The sequence below is a fragment of the Scyliorhinus torazame genome, chromosome 30, assembly GCF_047496885.1.
Source record: "Scyliorhinus torazame isolate Kashiwa2021f chromosome 30, sScyTor2.1, whole genome shotgun sequence".
NCBI classification, from domain to species: domain Eukaryota; kingdom Metazoa; phylum Chordata; class Chondrichthyes; order Carcharhiniformes; family Scyliorhinidae; genus Scyliorhinus; species Scyliorhinus torazame.
The window spans coordinates 17,388,471-17,415,159 of record NC_092736.1 but is presented as its reverse complement, the minus strand read 5'-3'; the positions used below and the strand labels follow the sequence as shown (position 1 = coordinate 17,415,159).

The 26,689-nt window shown below is 47.7% G+C and overlaps 1 protein-coding gene across 1 annotated transcript in view; it reads left to right on the top strand.

The window, feature by feature from the left end:
• LOC140404403 (dual oxidase 2-like) overlaps positions 1-14,972 on the top strand; it is a 127,075-nt gene extending 112,103 nt beyond the window's left edge. Inside the window, exons 31-34 of the mRNA XM_072492893.1 lie at positions 2,469-2,627; positions 10,275-10,430; positions 11,818-11,946; positions 13,426-14,972. Coding sequence (XP_072348994.1) covers positions 2,469-2,627; positions 10,275-10,430; positions 11,818-11,946; positions 13,426-13,548 — 567 coding nt within the window. The 3' untranslated portion in view covers positions 13,549-14,972. The remainder of the gene's footprint in view (positions 1-2,468; positions 2,628-10,274; positions 10,431-11,817; positions 11,947-13,425) is intronic.
• The last annotated feature ends 11,717 nt before the right edge of the window (positions 14,973-26,689 follow it).

Genomic DNA, 26,689 nt, shown 5'->3' with positions numbered 1-26,689 from the left:
ACCTGCCAGGAGTTGGAATAGTGGAGTCGAGAGGTAACAAGGGCATTAATGAGGCGGAGGGGGTTACCACTGACCCGAAGCTTAACTGGACCAACACTACAAATACTGTTGCTCCGAGAGCAGGTTGGAGGCTCTGAATCCTGTGAAAACTCGCCTCTTAACTCCTTGGAGTTTTCCACCACCTACAAAGCACAAGTCAGGAGAGTGATGGAGAATTATTCACTTGCCTGAGCAGAGCCCCAACAATAGGAGCTTGACACCATCCAGGTAAAAAAAAAGCCAGTTGATCGGCACCCTATCCACCACCTTAAACATTCGCTTCCCCTCACCACCGATGCATTATTCAACATCTACAAGTGCACTGCTCGCCAAGGCTCCTTCGACAGCACCTTCTAAGCCTACACGATCTTTACCACCTGGAGGAACAGAGACTACAGGCACTTGCGACCAGCACCACCTCCAAGCCACAAACCATCCTGACTCGCAACCACAGGGCAGTCTTCCCAAAACGGAACAAAGTTCCCGAGCGAGCGCGTTTAGCCGTGTGTTTCCCGCAACTCGCAGTGCTGAGAAACACGTGGCTATTCATCGTGACTTGCTTTGAATAAGGGGCCTAAACAGGGAACAGGGGCCTTGGCCGCACATAGCCCCGTTTGCTACAATGGGGAGCTCTGCTCGCCGGAACTCCCCGTTGTAACGAGACATCAGGACGCTATTTTTAAATGGGGTCCCAATCTTCGAGGCCCACAAAATAAATTCTCGACCTCCCCTCAGCCCGAACGCAACATGGGAGGGGCCCCCAGGCACTCCCCTATACCCATGTCGGGCAGTCCCGGACTCATCACGTGCGCACACCAAATGCCAGCTTGGCACTTTCAACCTGGCAGTGCTCCTGCCAGTTGGCATTGCCACCTGGGCAGGGTGCCACACTGATACTGCCAGGGTACCCAGGTGGCATTAGCAGTGCCAGGGCACCACTCTGCCCAAAAGGCATGCAGCTGGGAGTTTCCAATCCCCTTGGAGACCTCCACGGGTGCCGTTACATCAGATCCCCATGTGTGGGGACCAGTTTTTTTTTTTTTTTTTTATTCAAAAAAATATGCTTTATTCATAAAATTTATCATAAGCATTACAGAACATTTCAAATGGTCTTGACTGTACATTTCCATCAGAGTTACACATTGCCTTGACTTTCTTCCATTCGATTCAATTTTGATATTATACACATATCACTCTTTACATTACAATTCCTTCTTCAGGTCCTGTACCAAACGGCGCTCGCCCGAGGTCCTCAAGGCGAAGGGATTGAATCCCAAAGCCTCAGGTACATGGGGAATCTGCACATTAGAGTAAGGCTTACTGCCTCGCTCTAATATGCAGATTTGCCAAAAACTGATCCCGCCCAGTGTGGGGTCTCCCGGCTTTCACGGGCCATGCTGCGCTGCGGCGTAACTTACCAGTGTAGCGTGGCCGGAAGATCGAGCCCAATATCTCCACTCCTTCAGTGTTATAATCCTGGAATTCCCTTCCTAATAGCACTGTAGGTGTACCGGCACCGGATGGACTGCAGTGATTCAAGAAGGTGGCTCCCAACCACTGTATCAGGGGGTAATTAAAGGTGGCCAATCGACGCTGGCCTGGTCAGTGATATTCACACCCATGGCCAAATAAGGAAAATCTCTGCTCTCACCCAAAGAGTTAGAATGGCAATGTGAAATGAAAAGGGTGCAGTAACTTAAATTTGGTGCAGATAAACAATCATTTTTGTTAGGGTTTGTAACTGTCAGCAGGTCTGGAGAATTTCGGATTTGCTGGTCTTGCAATGGTGCGGGTGAGGGGCGGGGGAAAGAGTTCCTGTGGTCACGACGTTGTGAAATGCATTTCTGAAAACACAGCAGATCAGTATTTCCATGGTGCGGGCTGGGCAGCGTAGGGTGCGTGTGGAGAGAGATGTGCATTGTGATGAGTCAGGATACCACACCGCCACTCTCGTGTGGAGAGTGGTGACTGTGGAACCTGGAACCCCCTCCCTAACGTCACCGTTAGCACTCCCCAACGTCTATGGTTCAAGAAGGCAGCTCAACACCACCTTCTCAGGAGCAATTAGAGATGCCGTTAAATGCTGGCCTGTGCCCAAACCCCATGAATAAATGAAAAAAAAATAGAAAACCTTCGGTTCACTGGCGTCAAATTATTTGCCACCACAATACCAACTTGTATTTATTTAAGTGACTTTAATGCAGTAAAAACACTTCTGAGGAGTGTTACCAAACTGAATTTGATAGTGAGCCGCCTCAGGAGATATTATGACAGCTGACTCAACACTTGATCAAAGTGGTAGGTTTTAACAATCGTCCTAGATTGTGAAATACATAAACAGCTCAATTCCCACGAGCATTCAAACCACAAACGTGACAGTAACACAGTGTCTATGACCAAAGACTGAAACACAGAATTGTTTTCCTCAGATTTACCTGGACGGGCCATTTGGTGAGGGACATCAAGAGTGGAACAAGTTCGAGGTGTCCATTCTGGTGGGAGGAGGGATTGGTGTCACACCTTTCGCCTCGATCCTCAAAGATCTTGTCTTCAAGTCGACTACCAACAGCAGAATACTGTGTAAAAAGGTAAGCCTGCTGTAACACAGTCCTGGTCCATTCCCAAGCGGGCATCTTTTACCCCAGATTCCGTCCCCTTCTCCTCCTGAAGGTGCCTGACTCTTATCAACATTGCAGCCCCCTGGCATGGAACTCATGTGGCTATCATGTGTTTGGCTAAACAGAGAGCGTCAGCGTGCTATTCGATCACAGAGGGCCAGCACTTGAGTCCAGCTGTGGGTTCATGCACCACCCAGAAGCTTAACAACAAAGAACTTGGGAAAGCCCTCCAGAGTGGATTAAATGAATGTTTTTCTGTTGCCTTCCTCTGGTCCCGATACAATGAAGTTAGTTATAGGGGCATGGGAGCATAGTGGTCATGTTATTGGACTAGCATTCCAGAGACGTAGCTTAATGATCGGGAGACACAAGTTCAAATCCTACCATGGCAGTTCGGAGGAATTAAATAAATCCATTATCAGTAATGGTGATCCAGAAACTATTGTATTGTGGTGACCAACTGGTTCTGTCACAGTTTTTATGGAAGGAAATCTGCCAACCTTACCTGGTCTGGCTGATATGGTGGCGGCATAGTGGCACAATGGTTAGCACCACTATCTCACGGTGCCAGGGACCCGGGTTCGACTCTGACCTCGGGTGACTGTCTGTGTGGAGTTTGCACGTTCTCCCCGTGTTTGCGTGGGTTTCCTCCGGGTGCTCCGGTTTCCTCCCACAGGCGAAAGATGTGCAGGTTAGGTGGATTGGCCGTGATAAATTGCCCTTAGTGTCCAAAACGTTAGGCGGGGTTACGGGGATGGGGCAGAGGATTGGACCTAGGCGGGGTGCTCTTTTGGAGGGTCGGTGCCAACTGGATGGGCAGAATGGCCTCCTTGTGCACTGCCGGGATTCTATGATGTGTGTCTCCAAGCTCACAACAATATGGTTGACTCTTAACTGCCCTCTGAGTTGGCCTAGCAAACCCACTCAGTTGTATCCAAGAATGTAGCTCATTACCCAGCTCCTCCGGGGCAATTAGGGATGGGCAATAAATGCTAGTTTTGCTAGCAATGCGAATGAGGAAAGAAAATTCTGCTGTAGCAGTGATTAGCTCCTGTAGCCTGAACCGTGGATCGAATGAGTGACCTTGTGGTCTTTAGGTCTGTATCACACCAACAGAGCACTCAGTCAAGTCACAAAGGGAGAGAATAATGTAACCATGAAGGGCCCATATCACAATGTGGTCTTTGTTGAACCAATCCAGTTGAACGAGGAGAGCAAAGTGCAACATAATTTTCATGTTCCTCATGCATATATCATATTAAAGATGTTTTCAGGAAACAAGGAAGCAATAAATTTTATAATGACATTTATTTGAACACTCTTGTGTTCAGCAACGTCCTTGAGAACTCGCATGATGATCGATCACCTTGACTAATGGGGAAATCTTTCTTTTGTGAGGGCCACGAAGAATCCAGTACGAGTTTCAAGGATACAAAGAAATAACATTTATTTACAATAACATATATATACACAACAGCAGCAACCTCGCTTGCTGCTTACTGCTTCCTGCTGGTTCCAAACTGGCCAGCTTGATTTACACAGGGAGTCTGCTAATGATTTCTCTCCGCCCCCCCCCGCCCCCCCTCGTTGGGGAAGCTCATGCTCCCACAGGATTGTGGGATTGTCATTAGTCCCCAGCCAATGGTAAGCAGGCAGGTTATAACATCCCTCCCCCACCAAAGTCCATTGAATCCACTGAAGACCCTGGCGAAGGAGGGCGTCGGACTCGTTTTGCCGCAGGCCGGACACCATTTGCACGAGGCGCTGGATCGGGTGGAATGTAACGAGATGGAGACCGGCGCTTCCGTGATGAACGGCGTAACGGTTGTACATCCATGGCCCGTGAGCCCAAGGATTCCCCCTCTGATGCGTCCTGTGTCTCCATCTCAGAGTCAGAGACTGCTGCCTCTGTCATCTTGGCGTCTCTATCTCCACGCGGTTCTGTAACGACCTGCGCAGACTTTGAGTGAGGCACCAGAGGATGATTGTGAGGACTACTTTCCATTGTCTCTGGTCTCTGCGGCTGTAGAAATGAGCTCTGGGGGCGGGGAATCTATGGAAGGGATAGTCTTCTGGACCGAATGTGGTCTACATGTTTGCGCTGGAGATGACCCTGGGCTTGCACCTGGTAAGATGTAGGGCCCGTTTGGCGAAAGATTACGCCAGGGACCCTCTGGGCACCACGAGCAAAATTGCGAACGATCACTGGGTCACCGGGCGCAAACTGCCGAATCGGCCGATGCCGAGAAAAACCCTGTCCCTGCCGTTCTTGTGTGCGGCGTACTTTTGTGCCAATGTCCGGGAAAACCTTACTAAGGCGGGTGCGAAGACTCCCGCCCATTAGGAATTCTGCGCGAGCTACCCCAGTCACCGCATGGGGGGTGGTCCTGTACGAAAACAAAAAGCGAGCAAGTCTCGTGTCCATTGACCCAGAAGACTGCTTCTTTAGGCTTTGTTTGAATGTCTGCACTGCGCTCCGCCAACCCATTTGAAGCCGGGTGGTAAGGGGCAGTGCGGATATGGCGTATGCCGTTCATCTTCATGAACCTCGCAAATTCCTCACTGGTGAATGGAGTGCTGTTATCCGTGACCAGCACCTCGGGGAGGCCATGTGTACTAAAAGACAAATGCATCTTCTCAATTGTTGCGCAGGACTTTGTGGCTAGCATCTTATGCACCTCGAGCCATTTAGACTGAGTGTCGATTAATAACAGGAACATGGATACTTGAAAAGGGCCGGCGAAATCCGCATGCAAGCGCGCCCAAGGCCGCCCTGGCCATTCCCAGTGATGTAGGGGCGCGGCCGGCGGTAGCTTCTGATGCTCGTGACAAGTGGAGCAGTTTTGGGCCACCTTCTGCGCTGTACTGCGCTGTATCGTTCTATGTTCTATAGTGTAGGTTAGATGGCTTTTGTTTCGGTGCAACATCGTGGGCCGAAGGGCCTGTACTGCGCTGTATCGTTCTATGTTCTCAATGTTGGCGTCGAGGCCTGGTCACCAAACATAACTCCGGGCCAACATTTTCGTTTTGGTCACACCTGGATGCCCATTGTGCAAGTCTCTTAGTATCAGCTCCTGTCCTTTTTCCGGGACAATCACACGCGTCCCCCACAAGAGGATGCCGTCTTCCACGCTGAATTCTGACAGCTTGGAGGAAAATGCCCGCAACTCGCCTGAGAGCTGTCTATGCTGCCCACCATACATGACTATGTGTCGAACCTTTGACAGGACTGGCTCCGTCTGGGTCCACTCACGGATCTGTGATGCCGTGACAGGCAAGGTGTCCATAAAACTTAGGGTTGCAACCACCTCACCGGTCGTGGAGGTCGACATGGGGCCGGTCGATAAAGGCAATCGGCTCAGTGCGTCGGCATTCGCTATCTGCGTTCCTGGTTTGTGCTCCAGAGAATACTCATATGCAGCGAGCAACAAAGCCCAGCGCTGGATCCGTGCAGAAGCAATGGGCGGTATTGGCTTATCCTCTCTGAAAAGTCCCAGCAGAGGCTTATGATCAGTCACGATAGTGAAGTGGCGGCCATAGACGTACTGGTGGAAACGTTTCACCGCAAAGACCACTGCTAGGCCCTCCTTCGCGATCTGCGCGTACTTTCTTTCCGCTGCAGTCAATGTGTGGGAGGCGAAAGCCATCGGCCGCTCGGCCCCGTTCTCCATCTTGTGGGACAGGACGGCCCCAATACCATATGGGGATGCATCACATGTGACGAGCAAAGGCTTTCCAGGATCATAGTGGGTTAGTAACCCAGACGACGACAATTGTTGTTTTACCCGCCGGAAAGCGGTTTCTTGCGGCTGACCCCAAACCCAGGTGTGATTTTTCTTTAGCAGAAGGTGCAAAGGGGCCAGCGTGGTTGCCAGATTGGGGAGGAACTTCCCGTAATAGTTTACGAGGCCGAGAAAAGGACGAAGATGAAGTGTCAGTCGGGGCGGGGGCCTGTTGAATCGAGCGCACCTTCTCTGCAACGGGGTGCAAACCTTCGCCGTCCACCCGGTAACCAAGGTAGACTACTTCCTTCGCCTGAAAGACGCACTTTGTGCGACGTAAACGGACTCCAGCCTCCGAAAAGCGTCTAAGGACAGCCTCCAGATTTTCCAAATGTTCCTGCTCCGACGTCCCTGTGATCAAAATGTCATCTAAGTAAACAGCGACATGCGGTAAACCTCTCAAAATGCCTCCATAACACGTTGAAAAATAGCGCAGGCAGAGGATACTCCAAAGGGCAAACGTGTAGATTCATACAGGCCCCGGTGTATATTAATCGTTACATATGGTTGGGAGGCAGGGTCCAGCTCCAACTGTAGGTAGGTGTGACTCATATCTAATTTTGTGAACGAGAGTCCACCTGCAAGCTTTGCGTAGCGATCCTCTATGCGAAGCATTGAACTTCGGTCGAGTCGGGAAGCCGTATTCACTGTAAGTTTATAGTCGCTGCACAAGCGAACTGTGGCATCTGGCTTCATTACAGGTACAATTGTTGCTGCCCAGTCAGCGAAACGGACGGGCCTGATAATACCCAAACTTTCCAAACGAGTGAGCTCCCCTTCTACCTTCTCGAGCAAGGCTTAACGCACCGGTCGCGCCTGGAAATAGCACGCGTGGCTCCTGGTTCGACTTGGATATGGGCTACTATTTTCCCCAAACCGGGCTGGAATACATCTGGGTAACGTCCTAGCACCTCAGTCAACCCTCCAGAAACTGTTTGGAGGATGTGCTGCCACTGCAACCGCAAATGGCGCAACCAGTCCCGACCCAACAGGCTGGGCCCATGGCCGTGCACCACGATAAGTGGGAAACGCCCCTTCTGGCGTCCATAAACAACAGGGGTCATCGTAGCTTCTGCAATGTCTAATGGTTCCCCCATGTAGGTGGCCAACCTGGCCTGTGTGTTGGTTAATGTAAGGGTCTGTATACCCTGCTTGATGCGGTCGAATGTCCTCTGAGCGATCACGGAGACTGCTGCGCCAGTGTCCAACTCCATCTCAAGCGGGTGACCATTGATCCATACTGTCACCTTAATGGAGGCCACACGGGAGCTGCCACACAATGCAGCTGCAGGCAGTCGTCCTCCGTCTCCACGTCCTCAGGAGTAGTCGCCGCAGGTTCATCCACATGGAAGGTACGGCCCCTGGGCTGGTCCCAGTTTCAGTCGGAACGACGGCGCCTCTGGCGTCCCCAGTACCGGCATCCGCGACGGGGTCGGCGCCTACATGTCTGACACGGACATGGCTCCTCATCCATTGGTTCTGGAGAAGGCTCCCTTCGGGGAGGAATGTCCGACGGCCACTGACATCGATCCGGACATCGTCTCGCCCAAGGTACCGCAGGAGTGCGGGGGGACGTTTTCGGACGGAAGGGGTTGCGCCCCAAGGCATGCACTTCCATTCCCTGTATCTCCTGCACTCCTCATTCTGCGCTCTCTCGGGAGAATACTATTTGAATGGCCTGTTGAAAAGTCGATGTTGGCTGAGCTAACAACTTTCTCTGGGTGGCCGCATTGTTAATACCGCAAACCAAACGGTCGCGTAACATTTCTGACAAGGTCTCACCATAGTCACAGTACTTCGCAATCCTGCGTAGCCTGGATAGAAAGTCGGCAAGGGATTCTCCTGGGGTCTTCTCAGCGGTATTAAACCGGTAACATTGGACTATCGTGGACGGGGTTGGGTTAAAATGCTGCCCCACTAAATTCACAAGTGCATCAAATGTTTTGGTGTCCGGCACAGCTGGGTACGTAAGGCTCCTAATCACCCCAAACGTATGCGGGCCGCAGGCGGTGAGCAGTATGACCACCTGGCACTTGTTTTCGGTGATATTATTTGCCCGGAAATAGTAACGCATCCATTGTGCATACTGGTTCCAGCTTTCCAGCGCAGCATCAAAGACATCCAAACATCCGTACAGAGGCATGGTGTAACAGAAAACAACTTCCAACCTGTATCCAACAAAAATCCAGGGAGGTGGCTTCAGCAGTGTAGACAGCAATTCACTTTATCCCATCTTCGTCGCCAGTTTTGTGAGGGCCACGAAGAATCCAGCACGAGTTTCAAGGAGCAAAGTGCAACATAACTTTCATGTTCCTCATGCATATATCATATTAAAGATATTTTCAGGAAACAAGGAAGCAATAAATTTTATAATGACATTTATTTGAACACTCTTGTGTTCAGCAACGTCCTTGAGAACTCGCATGATGATCGATCACCTTGACTAATGGGGAAATCTTTCTTTTGTGAGGGCCACGAAGAATCCAGTACGAGTTTCAAGGATACAAAGAAATAACATTTATTTACAATAACACATATATACACAACAGCAGCAACCTTGCTTGCTGCTTACTGCTTCCTGCTGGTTCCAAACTGGGCAGCTTGATTTATACAGGGAGTCTGCTAATGATTTAGCACACTGGGCTAAATCGCTGGCTTTTAAAGCAGACCAAGCAGGCCAGCAGCACGGTTCAATTCCCGTACCAGCCTCCCCGAACAGGCGCCGGAATGTGGCGACTAGGGGCTTTTCACAGTAACTTCGTTGAAGCCTACTTGTGACAATAAGCGATTTTCATTTCATTTCATTTTTTCATTTCTCCGACCCCCTCGTTGGGGAAGCTCATACTCCCACAGGATTGTGGGATTGTCGTTAGTCCCCAGCCAATGGTAAGCAGGCAGGTTATAACACTTTCCAACAACCCAGACTATTTTTATTTTTGTTGAAAGGTGAGGCGGGGATCATTCCTTCCGCATCGCGTGTTGTGGCATCTGAGGAACATTAGTCACTCTGAGCTGGTTAGCTGGTAACGATTCATGATAGTGCTCAGAATCTGTGTTCCAAGAATCCAAAAGTAGCGAATGCGTTGTGAAAAAAGAGATTCCTCTTGATTTCCTGGCACTGGTTCGGAGGCTGTGTTGTCTTGGGAACTTTGAACTACTTTCTCCTTAAGTAACATGAAGGGGGTTTCTGGAAAGTACTTATTGGATCGGAGATTTCACTTACTGCTCCCAGGGATGACCAGTGATCCCGAATCAACCCTTAAAAGCCATCCTTGATTGGGACCGCTGGATTGGTCGTCCCAGGGCAACGCATTGGTGTAGTGGTTAGCACTGCAGCCTCACTGCGCCGAGGTCCCAGGTTGGATGCCAGGTCTGGGTCACTATCCGTGTGGAGTTTGCACATTCTCCTCGTGTTTGCGTGGGTTTTGCCCCCACAACCCAAAGATGTGCAGGGTAGGAGGATTGGCCACGCTAAATTTGTCCTTAATTGGGAAAAATTAATTGGGTCCTCTAAATTTTTTAAATGATTGGTCGTCCCGGTTGGGATCTACGTGCTGTACGCCGCGTTGCGGCCATTTTTAGTTACAAACAAATCTCTGTTTGAATCACCTTTGATCTCCTGTGCTTTTGTATGGCGGTTACCCAAAGGAGGGAACATAACCCTGAGCAATATTCATGGAGTGCATGACTTACATCTGTATTAAATATTCAGTGCTTTGCGATCTGGATGAAGCTTCACCTTCTTGGAGGCTCTGGGCTAATTCCAGGTCTTCCTACATCTGCGCAGATCCATTTGCTCTGCTTTAATCACGTTTTGCTCCTCCCCCATTTCCAGATCTACTTCATCTGGGTGACTCGGACACAGAGGCAGTTTGAGTGGCTGGAGGACATTATCCGTGAAGTTGAGGAGACCGATAAAAATTCCTTGGTGTCTGTCCACATCTACATCACTCAGTTGGCGGAGAAGTTCGATCTGAGGACGACCATGCTTGTAAGCAATGCTCGGGGCTGCACTTTACGGGCAGCAGCTTGGGGCAGTGAATTCAAGACCCCTCCGGTGCCCTCCGTGCGCCCCTGGCTCTCCGTTCTATTCCCTGCCTTTGCTCGGCTGCTGCTGTCAGCCATGCCTTTGTCAGCTCCAGGAGTGACTATTCCAACATTCTATTCACCGGTTTCCCATCTTCTACCCCTTGCTCCTCCAAAGCTTAATGCCTGCATCGTAACTAATGCCAAGACCTTGCTGGTCCCCTGTGCTCGCCAACCTACATAGCTCCCAGTCAAGCAATGCTTCAATTTTAAAATCACCATCCTTGTTTTCAGATCCCTCCGTAGCCTCCCCCACTCCCTGCATCTGTACCCTTTCCCAACCGTACGGACGTCCAAAAACTCGGACCGACCTCCCCCACTAATTCTGGCTTCTTGCCCATCGCTGATTTTTGAATCACTCCACCGCTGGCAGCCACGTCATCAGCTGCCAAAGCTCTACGCTCTTGTCATTTCCTGCCGAAAATTATCCACTTTCACCTCTCTCTCTCCGCCTTTAAGATGCTCCTTCAATGCTACCCCTTTGAAAGAGCATTTGGTCAGCCGCCATAATGGTTTCCTTATGAGGCCCGGTGCCACGTTTTTGTTCGATAAACCTCAGATGAGGCACAGTAGCGCAGTGGTTAGCACTGTGGCTTCACAGCTCCAGGGTCCCAGGTTCCATTCCCGGCTTGGGTCACTGTCTGTGCGGAGTCTGCACATTCTCCCCGTGTCCTGCGTGGGTTTCCTCCGGGTGCTCCGGTTTCCTCCCGCAAGACGTGCTTGTTAGGTGAATTGGACATTCTGAATTCCCTCTCCGTGTACCCGAACAGGCACCGGAATGTGGCGACTAGGGGCTTTTCACAGTAACTTCATTGCAGTGTTAATGTAAGCCCACTTGTGACACTAATAAACATTCTTATTAGATTCTTATTATTGAGGTGGTGTACTATGCTGAAGGTGCAATCCCGTGTGGAAACTGCTGTTGATCGCCAGTATTTTCATTCATTATGTTCGCCGTTACAGCAGCAACACGAGCGATACACCAGAATTTAGATCTGAAGGGGGGGTGAATGTTGGTTTTGCTTGAATGTGTTTTCACACACGGCTATCCTAACCTTGTCATGACCAAGTGTAGCTCGCCTGTACCAACATTAGGGAAGTCCCACGGTCAAAACGACAGCCCCGCAATGCTCTTTAGAATAAATGTGAATGCACACAGGGTTTGGGACGTACACAGTTGACCTAGTGACGAAGAACCTGCTCTGATTATCAACGGTGCTCAGCGGATCCATTACTTGTTGAGTACCCCCTGCCCTTCCGTGAATGATTCAATGTCTTGTTTCCTGCTCTAGTACATTTGCGAACGTCACTTCCAGAAGGTGTCAAACCGGAGCTTGTTCACCGGACTTCGCTCCATCACCCACTTTGGACGCCCCCAGTTTGTCTCCTTCTTCAACTCGTTGGTGGAAGTGCACCCTGAGGTGAGTGTTGCCGTTGCGGAAGCTCAACTATATTTAACACTGTTGAATCTTCACCGTGAGGAACTTGATCGGTGGTGATGTTGGAATGGAAGTACTTGGATAGATTTATAAATTTGTTACAGTCTGAGACTGCCCCCCCCCTCCCCGCCCCCTCACCAAGTTGAGAACCTATAATGGGTGCCTCAGAATTTAGAGTGCAATCATTCATACTTTTGTAGGTTTGAGTGTCAGCAATGGCTGAGTTGGCAGTGCTCTTGCCTTTGAGTTACGAGGTTCAGGTTCCAGTCCCCACTCCAAGGCTTGAGCAGACAGACCAGTGCTGTACCGAGGGAGTGCTGCACTATCAGGGGTGCTGTCTTTCGGATGAGATGCTGAACCAAGGTTCCATCTGCCTGTGCAAATGGATGTGAAAGACCCCTTGCCCAAAGAGCAATGTATCTTGGCCAATATTCAGCCCTCAATCAACATTACAAGAGAAAAAAAAACCTGTTTGATCTGTATTTGCGTTTAGGTGGTTAGCTCTTCTGCCCCCATCCCACCTCCAGGAAAGTGGCCTGGGAATGTGCTGGGAATCGGGCACACCAGCGCCGTGGGCATTCGCGCCTGCCCATTTTTATTTGTCCCATTAAGGGGTGAAAATTGAGCCATTGATGCCACCACAGTGATTGGTTATGCAGGAAGGAGAAAAGGCATGTAGGGTGGTCAAATAGTCACTTGGCAATAGGGAACTTGAGTATTGCTGAGAAAAGAGACAGCTGTCAAAGCTTTTCATCTTGTACACATCAGGGTGGACTCAAGAATGCCAAATTTCAAAGGCAGAGACAGCACTATTGTTTGAACAATAAACTATTCTTGTTGACAGTTGAATAGTTCATTGTACATTGATTTTTTAGTTTTTACAAATTTAGAGTACCCAATTATTTTTTTTCCAATTAAGGGGCAATTTAGCGTGGCCAATCCACCTAACAAGCACACCTTTGTGGGGGTGAAATCCACGCAGACACGGGGAGAATATGCAAACTCCACACGGAGAGTGACCCAAGGCCAGGATTCGAACCCGGGTCCGCAGCGCTGTAGTCCCAGTGCTAACCACTGCGCCACCGTGCTGCCCCATTGGACATTGATGATAGTGTATTCTTCATGGGAACTACTCAACCAGAGTCAATTGCCAATCAATCGGCACCCTTTGCTCACGCTGCATAAACTTTTGTTCCCTTTGAAATTTGGCATTCTTGAGTGAGTTGCAAGATAAAAACGTGTCCCTCTCTTCAGCAGTTCTCACGTCAAACATGCCTTTGGACCTTTAGGGTGCCACGGTTCGGAGGAACACCAGACACCATGGATAAAACAGGGCCAAAAAGGGTGCAATAGGAGTCACACAGAGAAAGATTGACAATCGTTCTGTTTCCTGCTCAGCGCCGGGCGAGGGAATCATGAATTCCGATCCGGAGTGAAATAATCTTTTGTCCGTTTGAACAGGTTACGAAGGTTGGAGTGTTCAGCTGTGGGCCCCCTGGAATGACCATAAATGTGGAAAAGGCTTGCAAACAGATGAACAAGCGGCACGCAATCCAATTTAACCACCACTATGAGAACTTCTAGACCCGTGACAGATTATGAAACTGCCCGCTCGCATGTCGCAATGTTCAATTTTGTAATCTTTCCTTGCAATGAAGGATAATTTTTTTCTTGAATCGTGAAAATGTTTTGTCTCTTTCCCATTGAGTACAGATAACAGGGCGCTGGCTAATTGTGACCAATCTCATAGTGTGATCTGACTTGCTTCCCCTGGGTGCTATTTTTCAATTGTAAGGATCTGTAAACTGCGGAGGGGGGCGGGGGGAAGCATCTAATAGGCCAGAACCTGATGAATGTGTATTGTCTGAGCGATACATGCTGTTCTTAATATGCAAAGTAGCCAGCAGCAGCTTGTGCTAAGTAAGATACCGTTCATGAATTGTGAATCACTACATATTTTTGCACAGGACATGGATTAAAATGCAACCTCTTTGCTACCAGCCTAATGACCCGAATTAAATTGGACATCGCAATGCAGTTACCCCTAATGCTGCAGGGTCCACATCGCTTTGATTCAGGTGAGATTCAGGCAGCATGGTGGTTAGCACTGCTGCCTCACAGCGCCAGGGACCTGGGTTCAATTCCCGGTTTTGGTGACAGTGTGGCATTTGCACTTTCTCCCCGTGTCTCCGTGGTTTCCCCCTGATGCTCCAGTTTCCTCCCACAGTCCAAAGACGTGCAGGTGGATTGGCCATGCTAAATTGGTCCTTAAGAGTCCAGGGATGTACAGGTTAAGTGGGGTTACGGGGATAGGGTGGGGAGAGTGGGCCTAGGTTGGGTGCTCTTTCAGAGGGTCGGGGCAGGCTCGATGAGCCGAATGGCCTCCTCCTGCACTTTAGGGATTCTATTGTAGAATGTGACGTTTTCTCAGTTCCGCAATAATACACAAGCAAGGGGTCGTGTGAATGGGAGCCAGTCTTCCTGAGGAATATGGTCCATATTCATCGAGCAAGATTCCGCGTTTTGTAGCAGACCCGTGTTTTCCTCTCTCAAAAGGGTCACAATTGATAGCCTTCAACTTGCAACCTGAGAAACAACTCGTGACTTGAAGTTGTATAATTATGGTCTCATTATGAACACTTGTCATGTGAGTGTCCCTTTAAGAAATGTTTTGTCTTTTCACATGGCTTCAATGATGTCATTGTGTGGGTGGAGCTGGGCTGTGGCTCTGTGAGTTTACTTTTATTTTTGACTTTTACTTTCGCTTTGACTTTGGACGGGTTTGTTCTGCACAGGTTGAAATAAAGGTTTCTCTATCTTCATTTTAAAAGCTGTTTCCAGACTGCTTGATGACTTAAAATAAATAATTGTTTTCTCGAAGGAATTCAAACCTGCTGTTTGGAAATGAAACAAGAGTATCGATACCAAGTCTTGTACCAGTAAGAGTGCCATATGCTGGGCCACATCTTTGAAAAGGGGGTTCTGGTTTTTATTTGGATCTTGTTATTAAATTGGAACAGTTAAGGGGGATTCATTAAGGGTTATATATAGATTACTGGGGTATTTATGTTTGTAGTTGATAAAAATTCTTGCATGCGTGTGGTTCGACAAATGTTAACTAAATTTGTAGAATAAAGTTTGTTTTATTGATTAAAAGCGCCAAAGACCTCCGTTGACAGGCTCTTGTGCTCATCCGAGCCAAATTCGACAAACAGTTGTAGGTCAGGTGAACCCATGATTTACTTTTGAGTTTTCTAAACCCTGGCCCATAACACACTGAACAGGTAGCAACTTAACTTCCATTCCAGGAAGGTAGGTTGTCGAAGGAAATGGAAATAATGTGCTTTATGTGTCAATCTTCAATCAGTGACAGGATCAGCAAAGTCTAACATGATGCAATCAAGGAACTAAACCAAAGAGTAGGATATTTGTATCTACACTTGAAGTCGCTTCAGTAAAATGATTTGAAAACTTATTTCTTAGAAGAAGTAACATTGCTGTGTTATGGACCTTCTTTCATTCAAATTATTGGATAATTCATAATTTAATTTATAATTCATAACTTGTAAGGGCAAACAATGTCTAAATTGCCAACCGTATAATAGGGTGACCAGAACTTTTCCAAGTGTGGACTTCAGCAAGATGTCCCAACTCGTGTATTCAATGTTCTGACCAATGAAACCAAGCATGCCAAATGCCTTCTTCACCACCCTGTGACTCCACCTTCAAGGAACTATGAACCTGTACTCCTAGATCTCTTTGTTCTACAACTCTCCCCCCAACACCCGACCATTAACTTCATACTTGTGACAATAAAAGATTATTATTATTAAAGACACTCAGTGATTTGGCCTCCACAGCCCTCAGCGGTCAAGAGTTCCACAGATTCACCACCCTCTGGCTGAAGAAATTCCTGAAGCACGTCTTGTACTACTCGGTTGACAAGATGTGTGCAGAGATCAGATCAGTCCACAAGTCCATAAGAGGGTCGATTAGGAGTCTGGTAACAGCGGGGAAGAAGCTGTTTTTGAATCTGTTAGTGCGTGGTCTCAGACTTCTGAATCTCCTGCCCGATGAAAGAAGTTGGAAGAGTGAGTAAGCCATGTGGGAGAGATCTTTAATGATGCTGCCCGCTTTCCAGACAACCGTGCTTTTACACTACATCTTCCTCTGAATATAGGCCAACATCCCATTGGCCGTCCTGATTACCTGCATGCTAGCATTTGAGAATTCATGTTCAAGGTTACTCAGGTCCCTCAGTGTCGCAGCATTCTAAAGTCTGTCCCATGGAAAGCAGATTGTACAACCTGCAGTACAGAGCTGCCAGAAAGCCATCATTAAATGAGCACAAAATGATTCCGTGTTTCACATTGCGTGAATGCTTTATAAACAGGATTCAGTCCAGTTTGGTGAACAATCTCTCTCTCTGCTGACCCCATTTCCCCCCACCAGAAGCTTTGGCGGCAGAACACTTCTGCATTATTTTTTTCCTCGGCTCCCCACATGCCTAATGGCCGATGAACTGAGTGGCTAATTAGATCAGACTGGAGCAGAGAAGGCTGAGCGAGTGACATGACTGAGGTGTACAAAATTGTGAGGGGTGGAGATAGGGTTGGTTGGTTGGAGGAACCTGTTTCCCTTGACAGAGAGTTCAGAACCCAGGGGGTCACAGATTCAAGCTCAGTGGCAGATGGATTAGGGGGGACAGGAGGGAGAACACTTTCATGCAGAGGGTGGTTAGTGTCTGGAATTCACTGACGAGGTGGTGGTGGAGGCAGAGACCCTAAACTCGTCTAAAAAGTACCTGGAACTGCACCATAAGTGCTGTAAGCTGCAAGTTGTTCACTCTGTTCCAGATTCTGTCCCGGGATCTGAAGAAGAATCAATGAACACTTGAACGCAGGTAATTCCGTGATTCTAAAAATGACTGGAATCTCTGTTCTGAATTAAAATAGGTGCATCAACTCAGCAGCATAATCCTTCTCAATAATTCAATACAGTAGGGCTGGGACATCTGATTTCAAAGCCCAAATGCAAATGTCTATCTGCCTACTCACCTTCTTCCTTCAGCAACATACTAATGTTACCTCTCTGGCAGCACCTCAGTCCTCTTTCTGTCACTCACATCCCATCAAACTTTCAGTGAGTATTTGGCTTGTTGCTCATCAGGTCCCCTCTTCTGCCAGTACATTGTCATACATTGTACATTGTCATTAAAAAGGTGTCAATCCTGGCCCAGTGGTAGCACACTCACCTCTGAGTCATCGAGGTTTACAGCATGAAAATAGTCCCTTCGGCCCAACTTGTCCACGCCGCCCAGTTTTTAACCACTAATGAATGACAAATGAAATGAAATGAAAATCGCTTATTGTCACATGTAGGCCTCAAATGAAGTTACTGTGAAAAGCCCCTAGTCGCCACATTCCGTCGCCTGTTCGGGGAGGCTGGTACGTCCCAGTTGCCCGCATGATCGCCCTCTGTACCCATCTTTCCCATATAGGAGGAACTTCTTCGCCCAAAGGGTTGTGAATCTATGGAATTCCTTGCCCAGTAAAGCAGTAGAGGCTCCTTCATTAAATGTTTTTAAGATAAAGATTGATAGTTTTTTGAAGAATAAAGGGATTAAGGGTTATGGTGCTCGGGCCGCAAAGTGGAGCTGAGTCTACAAAAGATCAGCTATGATCTCATTGAATGGTGTAGAAGGCTCGAGGGGCCATATGGCCTACTCCTGCTCCTAGTTCTTATGTTCTTATAACTGTCTAAATGCTTTATAAAGGACAAAATTGTACCCGCCTCTATGAGCCTCAGCTCATTCCAGACACTCACCACCCTCTGAGTGAAAAGATTGCCCCTCTGGACTCTTTTGTATCTCTCCCCCCTCGCCTTAAACCTATGTCCTCTAGTTTTAGACTCCCCTACCTTTGGGAAAAGATGTTGACTATCTACCTTATCTGTGCCCCTCATTATTTTAAGATCGCGCCTAAGCCTCCTACGCTCCAGGGAAAACGTCCCAGTCGATCCAGTCTCTCCTTATAACTCAAACCATCAAGTTCCGGTGGCATCCTCGTTCCTGTTCTGCTCTCTTTCTAGTTTAACAATATCCTTTCTATAATAGGGTGACCAGAACTGTACACAGTATTCCAGCCTTCAGCAAGACGTCCCAACTCGTGTATTCAATGTTCTGACCAATCAAAACAAGCATGCCGAATGCCTTCTTCACCACCCTGTCCACCTGTGACTTCACTTTCAAGGAGCTATGAACTTGTATTCCTAGATCTCTTCATTCTATAACTCTCCCCAACTCCCTACCATTAACTGAGTAGATCCTTCCCCGATTTGATCTACCAAAATGCATCACCTCACATTTTTATAAATTAAACTCCATCTGCCATTCATCAGCCCACTGGCCCAATTGATCAAGATCCCATTGCAATCCGAGATAACCTCCTTCACTGTCCACCATGCACCAATCCTGGTGTCATCTGCAAACTTACTAACCATGCCTCCGAAATTCTCATCCAAATCAGTAATATCAACAACAAATAAGTGAGAGGATCCAATTTCGCTCCAGAGATCTGACCACCTAATCAGCTACTGCGCTATCACAACTTATTTTTTAATTCCAAATGAGATGCTAAACCAAGTTGCTGCCTGCCCTCTCAGGTGAATGTAAACGATCCCATTTCAGAATTCAAAGAAGAACAGGGGAGTTAAGCCAGCATTCAAGCCAATACCTATCCCACAACCAACACTAAAACACGTGTTCTGGTCACTTTCACATTGATGTCTTTGCGAACACATGAATTAGGAGCAGGGATAGGCCACTCGGCCCCTTCAGACTGCCTCGCCATTCAATAAGATCATGGCGGATCTGATTTTAACTTCATCTCCACATGCTTGCCGACCCCCGGAAACCCTTTCACCTTGCTGATCAACGATCTATCCATCAAAAATATTCAAAGACTGCTTTCACCGCTTTCTGAGGAAGAAAATTCAGAGCGAAAACATTTCTCCTCATCTCTTTCAAATGGGCGATCTCTCAATTTTAAACAGTGACTTCCAGTTCTAGATTCTCCGACAAGAAGAAACATCCTCTCCACATTCCACCCTGCCAAGGCCCCTCAGGATCTTGTGTTTCAATCAAGTCACCTCTTACTCTTCTAAACTCCAGCTGATACAAACCTAGCCTGTTCAATCTTTCCTTAGATGACAAGCCCCCCATTCCAGGTATTAGTCTAATAAAGCTTCCCTGTACTGCTTCCAACACTTTTACATCCTTTCTTAAATAAAGAGACCAATACTTTACACAGTATTCCAGATGTGGTCTCACCAATGCACTATAACTGAAGCATAACTTCCCTACTTTTGTATCCAATTCCCCTCACAATAAACAATAACAATTTTTAAAAAATATATATATATAGTCTGTATTTATTTAATAAACAATAACATTCTATTAGCTTTCCTGATTGCTGTACCTGCATACAAACCTTTTGAGATTTGTGCACTCGGACACCCAGATCCCTCTGCATCTCAGCGCTCTGCAATCTCTCAAAAGTTAATAGACTAATTATTTTACTCTTCCTGACAAAATGGACAATTTCACATTTTCCCACTTTATACGCCATTGGCCAGATCTCTGCCTGCTTACTCAACTTATCTATATCCCTGTGTAGCCTCCTTATGTCCCCTTCACAACTTGTTATCCTACATATCTTTGTCTCATTTGAAAATTTAGCAACCACTGTCTGGAGTTTGTGTTTTTCCAAGTTTGAATTTCTCACTGGCTGGGTTTTGTGATTCTAAAGCACGGTGTTAATTTTTTTCCATCAGCCACACATCTGTCTGACTTTAAAAACTGTTAATATTGTCGATGCTGGCGGCTAACTTGGGTAAGCGAGACACCAAGCATGTATCCACGTATCCATTGATTAATTTAAGGGGAAACGAGAGCACAGAATTGTTACGGTGCAGAAGGAGGCCATTCAGCCCATCGTGACCTGCACCAGCTCTCCAAATAAGCATTGTGACTCAGTGCCATTTCTCCTGCCTTTTCCCCACAATCTTTCACATTGTTTCTACATAAATAATGTCCTCTTGAATGCCTCAGTCGAGCCCCATCGCCAGCACACTTCCAAGCAGCGCAGCAGATAAACAGATCACACCATCCTGACTTGAAACTATACTGCCGTTTCTTGGGCGGCACAGTGCCAGTGTCAGGGACCCGGGTTCAATTCCAGCCTTGGGTGACTGTCTAGTGTGGAGTTTGCTCGTTCTCCCCTTATCTGCGTGCATTTTCTCCGGGTGCTCCAGTTTCCTCCCACAGTCCAAAGATGTGCGGGTTAGACGGATTGGCCATGATAAAATTGCGTCTTAGTATCCAAGGATGTGGAGATTAGGTGGAGTTATAGGGTAACAGGGATAGGGAGGAGGAGGTGGACCTGGGTAGGGTGCTCTTTCAGAGGGTCGGTGCAGGCCGGGTGGGCCGAATGGCCTTCTTCTGCGCTGCAGGAATTCTATGATTCCTCCATTGTCGCTGGGTCAGTATTCCTAGAACTCCCTTTCAAACAGCACTGTGGGTGCACCTACCCCAGATGACCTGCAGCGGCTCAAGACAGCGGCCCACCACCACGATCTCAAGCGCAATTAGGGATGGGCACAAAATGCTTGTCTCGTCAGTGACACTCACATTCCACGAAAGAACATACAGAAAACAGAATGAAGGAGAAAGGGATAGAAGACCATAATGATGAAAAGAGGCATGAGAAGACTTGAAAGGAGCACGAACACTGGACTGGTTCAGGTGAAAATCCTGCTTCTACATAGAACATAGAACATAGAACAATACAGCGCAGTACAGGCCCTTCGGCCCACGATGTTGCACCAAAACAAAAGCCATCTAACCTACACTATGCCATTATCATCCATATGTTTATCCAATAAACTTTTAAATGCCCTCAATGTTGGCGAGTTCACTACTGTAGCAGGTAGGGCATTCCACGGCCTCACTACTCTTTGCGTAAAGAACCTACCTCTGACCTCTGTCCTATATCTATTACCCCACAGTTTAAAGTTATGTCCCCTCGTGCCAGCCATATCCATCCGCGGGAGAAGGCTCTCACTGTCCACCCTATCCAACCCCCTGATCATTTTGTAGCGCTGTACATTCTATGTTGTAAGTTTAACAGTAAAAATTGAATAATCTTTTTTCCTGACAGGAATTCATTTTAATTAAAGATATTTGTTAAAACACTTCAATTCTCATCTAAATACTTTCAACTCACTTCCTGGATATCTTAAAGCTATGGAATGCAGAAATTAAAATAAAAAGCTTTATTATTTTGCATACATTAAAAAGAAAGTGAAAGATTAACTTGTCAAGTGAAGGTATTTTCCCATCATGGCGTCTCCCAATGAATTATTAAAGAACGTGGATGTAAATTAATTGCTTTGGGTCTCCGCTCTGCTGGGTCTTTCCTGTCCCACATAACACCGTCATCTTAGCATAATCCAAGAGCAGTTTGATGTTTACTGGAATGTTAATTAAATTTCTTGATTGAAACAGTAGATCACAGCTAAACTCAGGTAAACCCTGCGGAGGTGAGAAACTATCTTCTTTAAATAGAAGCTTTCAACCTTCTCCTATTGCGCTAAGTTTTGTTAAGGCGCATACGCGTAAGAATATAAGAAATCGGAGCTGGCTTCGGCCATTTTGACCTTCAGGTCCCCTCCGCCATTCAATCAGATCGTCGCTGACCATCTGCATCAACTCTACCTTCTGACACTAAACCCAAATCTATAAATGTCCTTAGTGTTCAAAAATGTATTGATTGCTGCCTTGGATGTATTCAATGATGGGACATCCACAGTGTAAAAGCTCAGGAGGCCTGAGAAGGGAAATCCAAAAGAGGTTCAAATCGACAACAAAGGTAAAGGCCGCGATGTGGCTTATAGTTCCAAGGTCCCAAACGCGACTGCCGTTTATAAGGCGATTTCCACGAGCCTCTGCTGATGGGCCTCCACCCACTAACGGAGCATCTCGTTTTGGCGCGGCCCATGAGTCACTTGAGGCTTATTACGTTCCACCCCCAAGGTCCGAAGTTCTCAATTAAATCCAAGAGGAGCAGGAATTGAGGTGGATTCAGAAACCTAGAGCAGCTGTCACTATCGCCACTGGTTACCTGGAGGGAGGGAAGGTGATGGATCTCTGTGTCATTTCGGAACCCTGGATATCCGTTATCCCTTCTCAGTTCCCAAATAACAGTGGTCAAGTCTGTGCTTTTTGGAAAAGTCCACTGGAACTTTATTAGTCAGCTGTAGTGCCCACTGGTAACTTTATTTTCAGTATAACATTTAGAGAATTCCGACTAGCCCTTTAGCAAGCTCGTCAGATTGATTGTCTTCAGCGAATGCAGGGGTTGAGTTTTAAAATAGAGTTTGTGGTAATTCTTCAAATCATAATACACAGAACAAAATGACTGAGTGATTTAAACAAAAGAAAGATGACGATTTAGGAAAAGCAGCAAGGAAATAGGTTTTAGAAAAAGATAGATTGATTCCGTAATGAATTTTTCCATCCCAGCAAGTGATTCTTAAGGAGATTATTATCTTAAGGTCTCGCCTTCTTTTCACCCCTGATTGGCTTTAGCTAATTTATAATTCACTCAATTCGGCCAAACTGTACGCCTATCAATTTGAAGAGATAAATGTTTCAAATATCTTGGTGTGACTTTCCCATACCATCGCTTGCCAATTTTCGTTCAGAAAGTATCTCTAGACTGGCTGTTTCAATAGAAATGGAACTACGCGTACTGTACAATGATGGGGCCTTTTAGCTAGTTGACGTCACTGTCCTTGTCGTTTCAAGCTGCTTGCAAAATTTAAAACCTGAGAAAGAAATTAGAGAGTGTTATCTGGATTAACCCTCAATGCGTTCCCAGCTATTTGTTGCACTGATGTAATGCCTAATATGATTATAATTTATTTATTCTTTCTTTTGTTTTCATAAATTTAGAGTATCCAATTTTTTTTTCCAATTAAGGGGAAATTTAGCGTGGCCAATCCACCTACCCTGCACATCTTGTGTTGTGGGGGCGAAACCCATGCAAACACGGGGAGAATGTACAAACTCCAGGGCCGGGATCAAACCTGGGACCTCGGCGCCGTGAGGCAGCAGTGCTACCCACTGTGCCACCGTGCTGCCCTGTTAGTTTATTCTTAATGAGTTCTCATTTAAACCTATTATATCTGACTAGAAAAGTCAATTTCTATCAGAAGGTTTGTGCCTAAGCCTGCCCCTACACCACAGGGGAGCAAGATAGCACAGTGGAGCCAGAGGTCTGTCATCCATGCGGGAGAGGAGGGGTGCCCCCTTCCCAGCAGTTAGCATGAAGAGGCCAACTTATCACGCAGCAGGAACACATGTCTGTTCAGCGCCATATCCCTCTGTCTCCTTTTCAAGCTTTCTTACGTTCTTGCTCCTCCTCCAGTCAGCTGATCACTTCCAAGGCCGCGGCATCCTCAAGGTCCTCTCCTCCCTGGATGGTCATGTTATTGGAGAGCGTAGCAGAACACTAGAATGACAGAGAGGCTTTACAGGGCACCAATATTCCCAATATGCCCAATATTCCAATATTGCATTGCGCGATGTCTTACAATTAGTAATCAGCTGAAATTATTCAAGATGTACAGCTTTGATCATGAGAAACAGGCACTTGACTTATGTAAATGTGCATACGGCTCGCAGGTCTCTGTAAAGGGCACAAAGCAGCAATGAAAGTCAAGATGTCTTATTCCAGCAAAACGGTTTGTTTAAGGAAGACGTGGAACTTCAAAAACGTTGTTATCAGCGGAGCATTGGAGAATTGTCCAACACACACAAACATCAAAAGACCTTGATCATCATTTCCTGAAAATTGAGCAAAATATCTCAAGCTGCAACATGCGCAAAGCACTCCAAGAAGCCTGGTTAGTAACTCAAAGGCCCGGTGCAGACTTGATGGGCCGAATGGCCTCCTTCTGCACTGTACATTCTACGATTCTATGGCAGATGCTCATTTTAATTGAATTAACAGGTTTTCCTCTTGAAACAAAGAACTGGGGCAGGATTCTCTGACCCCCCCGGCCGGGTCGGAGAATCGCCGGGGGCTGGCGTGAATCCCGCCCCCGCCGTGTCCCAAAATCTCCGCCACCAGAGATTTGGCGGGGGCGGGAACCGCGCCAGTCAGCGGGCCCACCCCCGGCGATTTCCGGCCCGCGATGGGCCGAAGTCCCGCCGATGTCAACCCTCTCCCGCCGGCGTGGATTAAACCACCTACCTTACCAGCGGGAGCAGGCGGCGCGGGCGGGCTCCGGGGTCCTGGGGGGTGGGGGCGTGCGGCTATCTGGCCCCGGGGAGGGGGGGGGTGCCCCCATGGTGGCCTGGCCCGTGTTCGGGGCCCACCGATCCGCGGGCGGGCCTGTGCCGTGGGGGGCACTCTTTTTCTTCTGCCTTCGCCATGATCTTCACTGAGGAGGAGGCGGACCTGGGTAGGGTGCTCTTTCAGAGGGTCGGTGCTGACGCTCCTGCGCGTGCGCGGACTTACGCAGGCCGGCGAAGTCCTTTCAGCCTTGTCTGGTGTGGCGCCAAAGGCCTTCCACGCCAACCGGCGCGGGCTTAGCCCCTCAAGGTGAGGGCTTGGCCCCTAAAGGTGTGGAGACTTCCGCACCTTTGGGGCGGCCCGACGCTGGAGTGGTTCCCACCACTCCATCACGCCGGGACCCCCCGCCCCACTAGGTAGGGGAGAATCCCGCCCCTTGTTTGCTCGATGGTGAAGGCATGCAAGCAATTAACTGAGAAAACCATTTAGAATCGTGGAACGGTGACAGCACCCAAGGAGGCCGTTTGCCCATTGTGTCTGTGCTGGCCCTCTGGAGGAGCAATTCACCTCGCGCTTTTCCCCCTGTAGCCTTGAAAATTTATCCTTTTCAGACAATGGTCCAATTTCCTTAAAGTCTTGGTTGACCCTGCCTCCACCACACACACTCAGGCAGTGCCTTCCAGATCCTAACCACCCGCTGCACTGAAAGCTTCACCTTGTGAATATTGCTTGTCTAGCCAAACACCTTGAATCCATGCCCTCTGGTTTTCAATCCTTTAACCGATGGGAGGTTTCTCCCCATTTGCTATACCCAGACCGCTCATGATTTTGAGGATTCCTATCAAATCTCTTCTCAGCCTTCTCTCCTGCAAGGAAAACAGTTCCAACTTCTCAAATCTTTATGCACAACTGAACTCCCTTATCCCTGGAAAACTTTGCTGCCTTCTTGCTAATACCTTCACATCCTTCCGAAAGTGTGGCGGCGTCCAGAACTGCAAGCGATACTGCAGTTGCGGCTGAACTAGTGTTCTAAACCAGTTTAACATAACTTCTTTGCTTTGCACTGCTGCCTCACGGCGCCGCGGACCCGGGTTCGCTCCCAGCCCCGGGTCACTGTCCGTCTGGAGTTTGCACATTCTCCCCGTGTCTGCATGGCCCTCAACCCAAAGATGTGCAGGGTAGGTGGATTGGCCACACTAAATTGCCCCTTAATTGGAAAAAAAGAATTGGGTACTCTAAATTTTTTTTAAAATTTGAAGCATCAAATGAGGAAATGTAAAAGTAACATAGAACATAGATGTTGCTCACTTAATTGTTTCTTCTCAAGTCAGAGACAGTAGACAGGATTTTGGCAGCAAGGCTTTGCATGCGCATTATGTTACACATGAACAGTAACAGAAAACTGCTCGACCACACTTGCCAGTAGGGTTGCCCCACCTTGAGAGATGAGGAAGTGGCCCGACTGCACAATCATCAGGGACAGAACACCCTTTTCTGGAACAGGCTCAAAAACCTAGAAAGTAAAACAAAACTGGCTTACTGCATCGACGGTGAACATGTCAAAACCATTTTCGCAGCAGTTAATAATCCACTTCCTTTCAGGAGGTTCCCGAATTGCGCCCAGAATGCCTGCTTTCTCATCCACCTCTGAAACCGTGAGCCAGATTGGAAACTTGTGAACCAACAAGTGTTTCACAGAGACCACGAGTACGGACAAGAAGCACCAGCCTGCTTCCTGCCATCTCACACCCCTTCACAATCTAGCTATCACCTCCCACTCCAAAATATTGCCTCTCCCATCACCCTCATACAGCAGACATAATCCCACAATCCCTCATATGCCACCTCCTGCTATTACACAGTTCCTTCATATGTCAGTCATAATCTCATACCCCCTCTTATACCATCTGTCCTGTTTAATATCTTTTTTAAATTATTGTTTACATGTATTAGAACAGAATGGCTACAGCAGAGAAGGCTGGGTGTTCATAGTTGTACCTCATTATGGGCACTTTAAATTGGTTGTTGCACCCTGGTAGTGGAGGCAAAATGAACAAACTTTCTGGTGCAGGAATGCAACATCAGTGACTCAATGTACATATGGGCTTGTTTTCTCCATCTGCCATCTTCAATTACGTTGGAAGAAATAGGTTAAGGTCGGGAAGGGGCTGGGAGAAGCTCTGGGAAATTATGAGATTCAAATGTTCAACAAGCAAGAGAAAACTCGCATCCCACCAAACTTTACATGGATCGCCACTGCTCAGACTTCTCAGATTTAAGGCACCAGAGCATGCAAGAGAGTCCAACAGTGCTGGCTGTTTCAAAGAGGGGCTGGTTTGGCACAGTGGGCTAAACAGCTGGCTTGT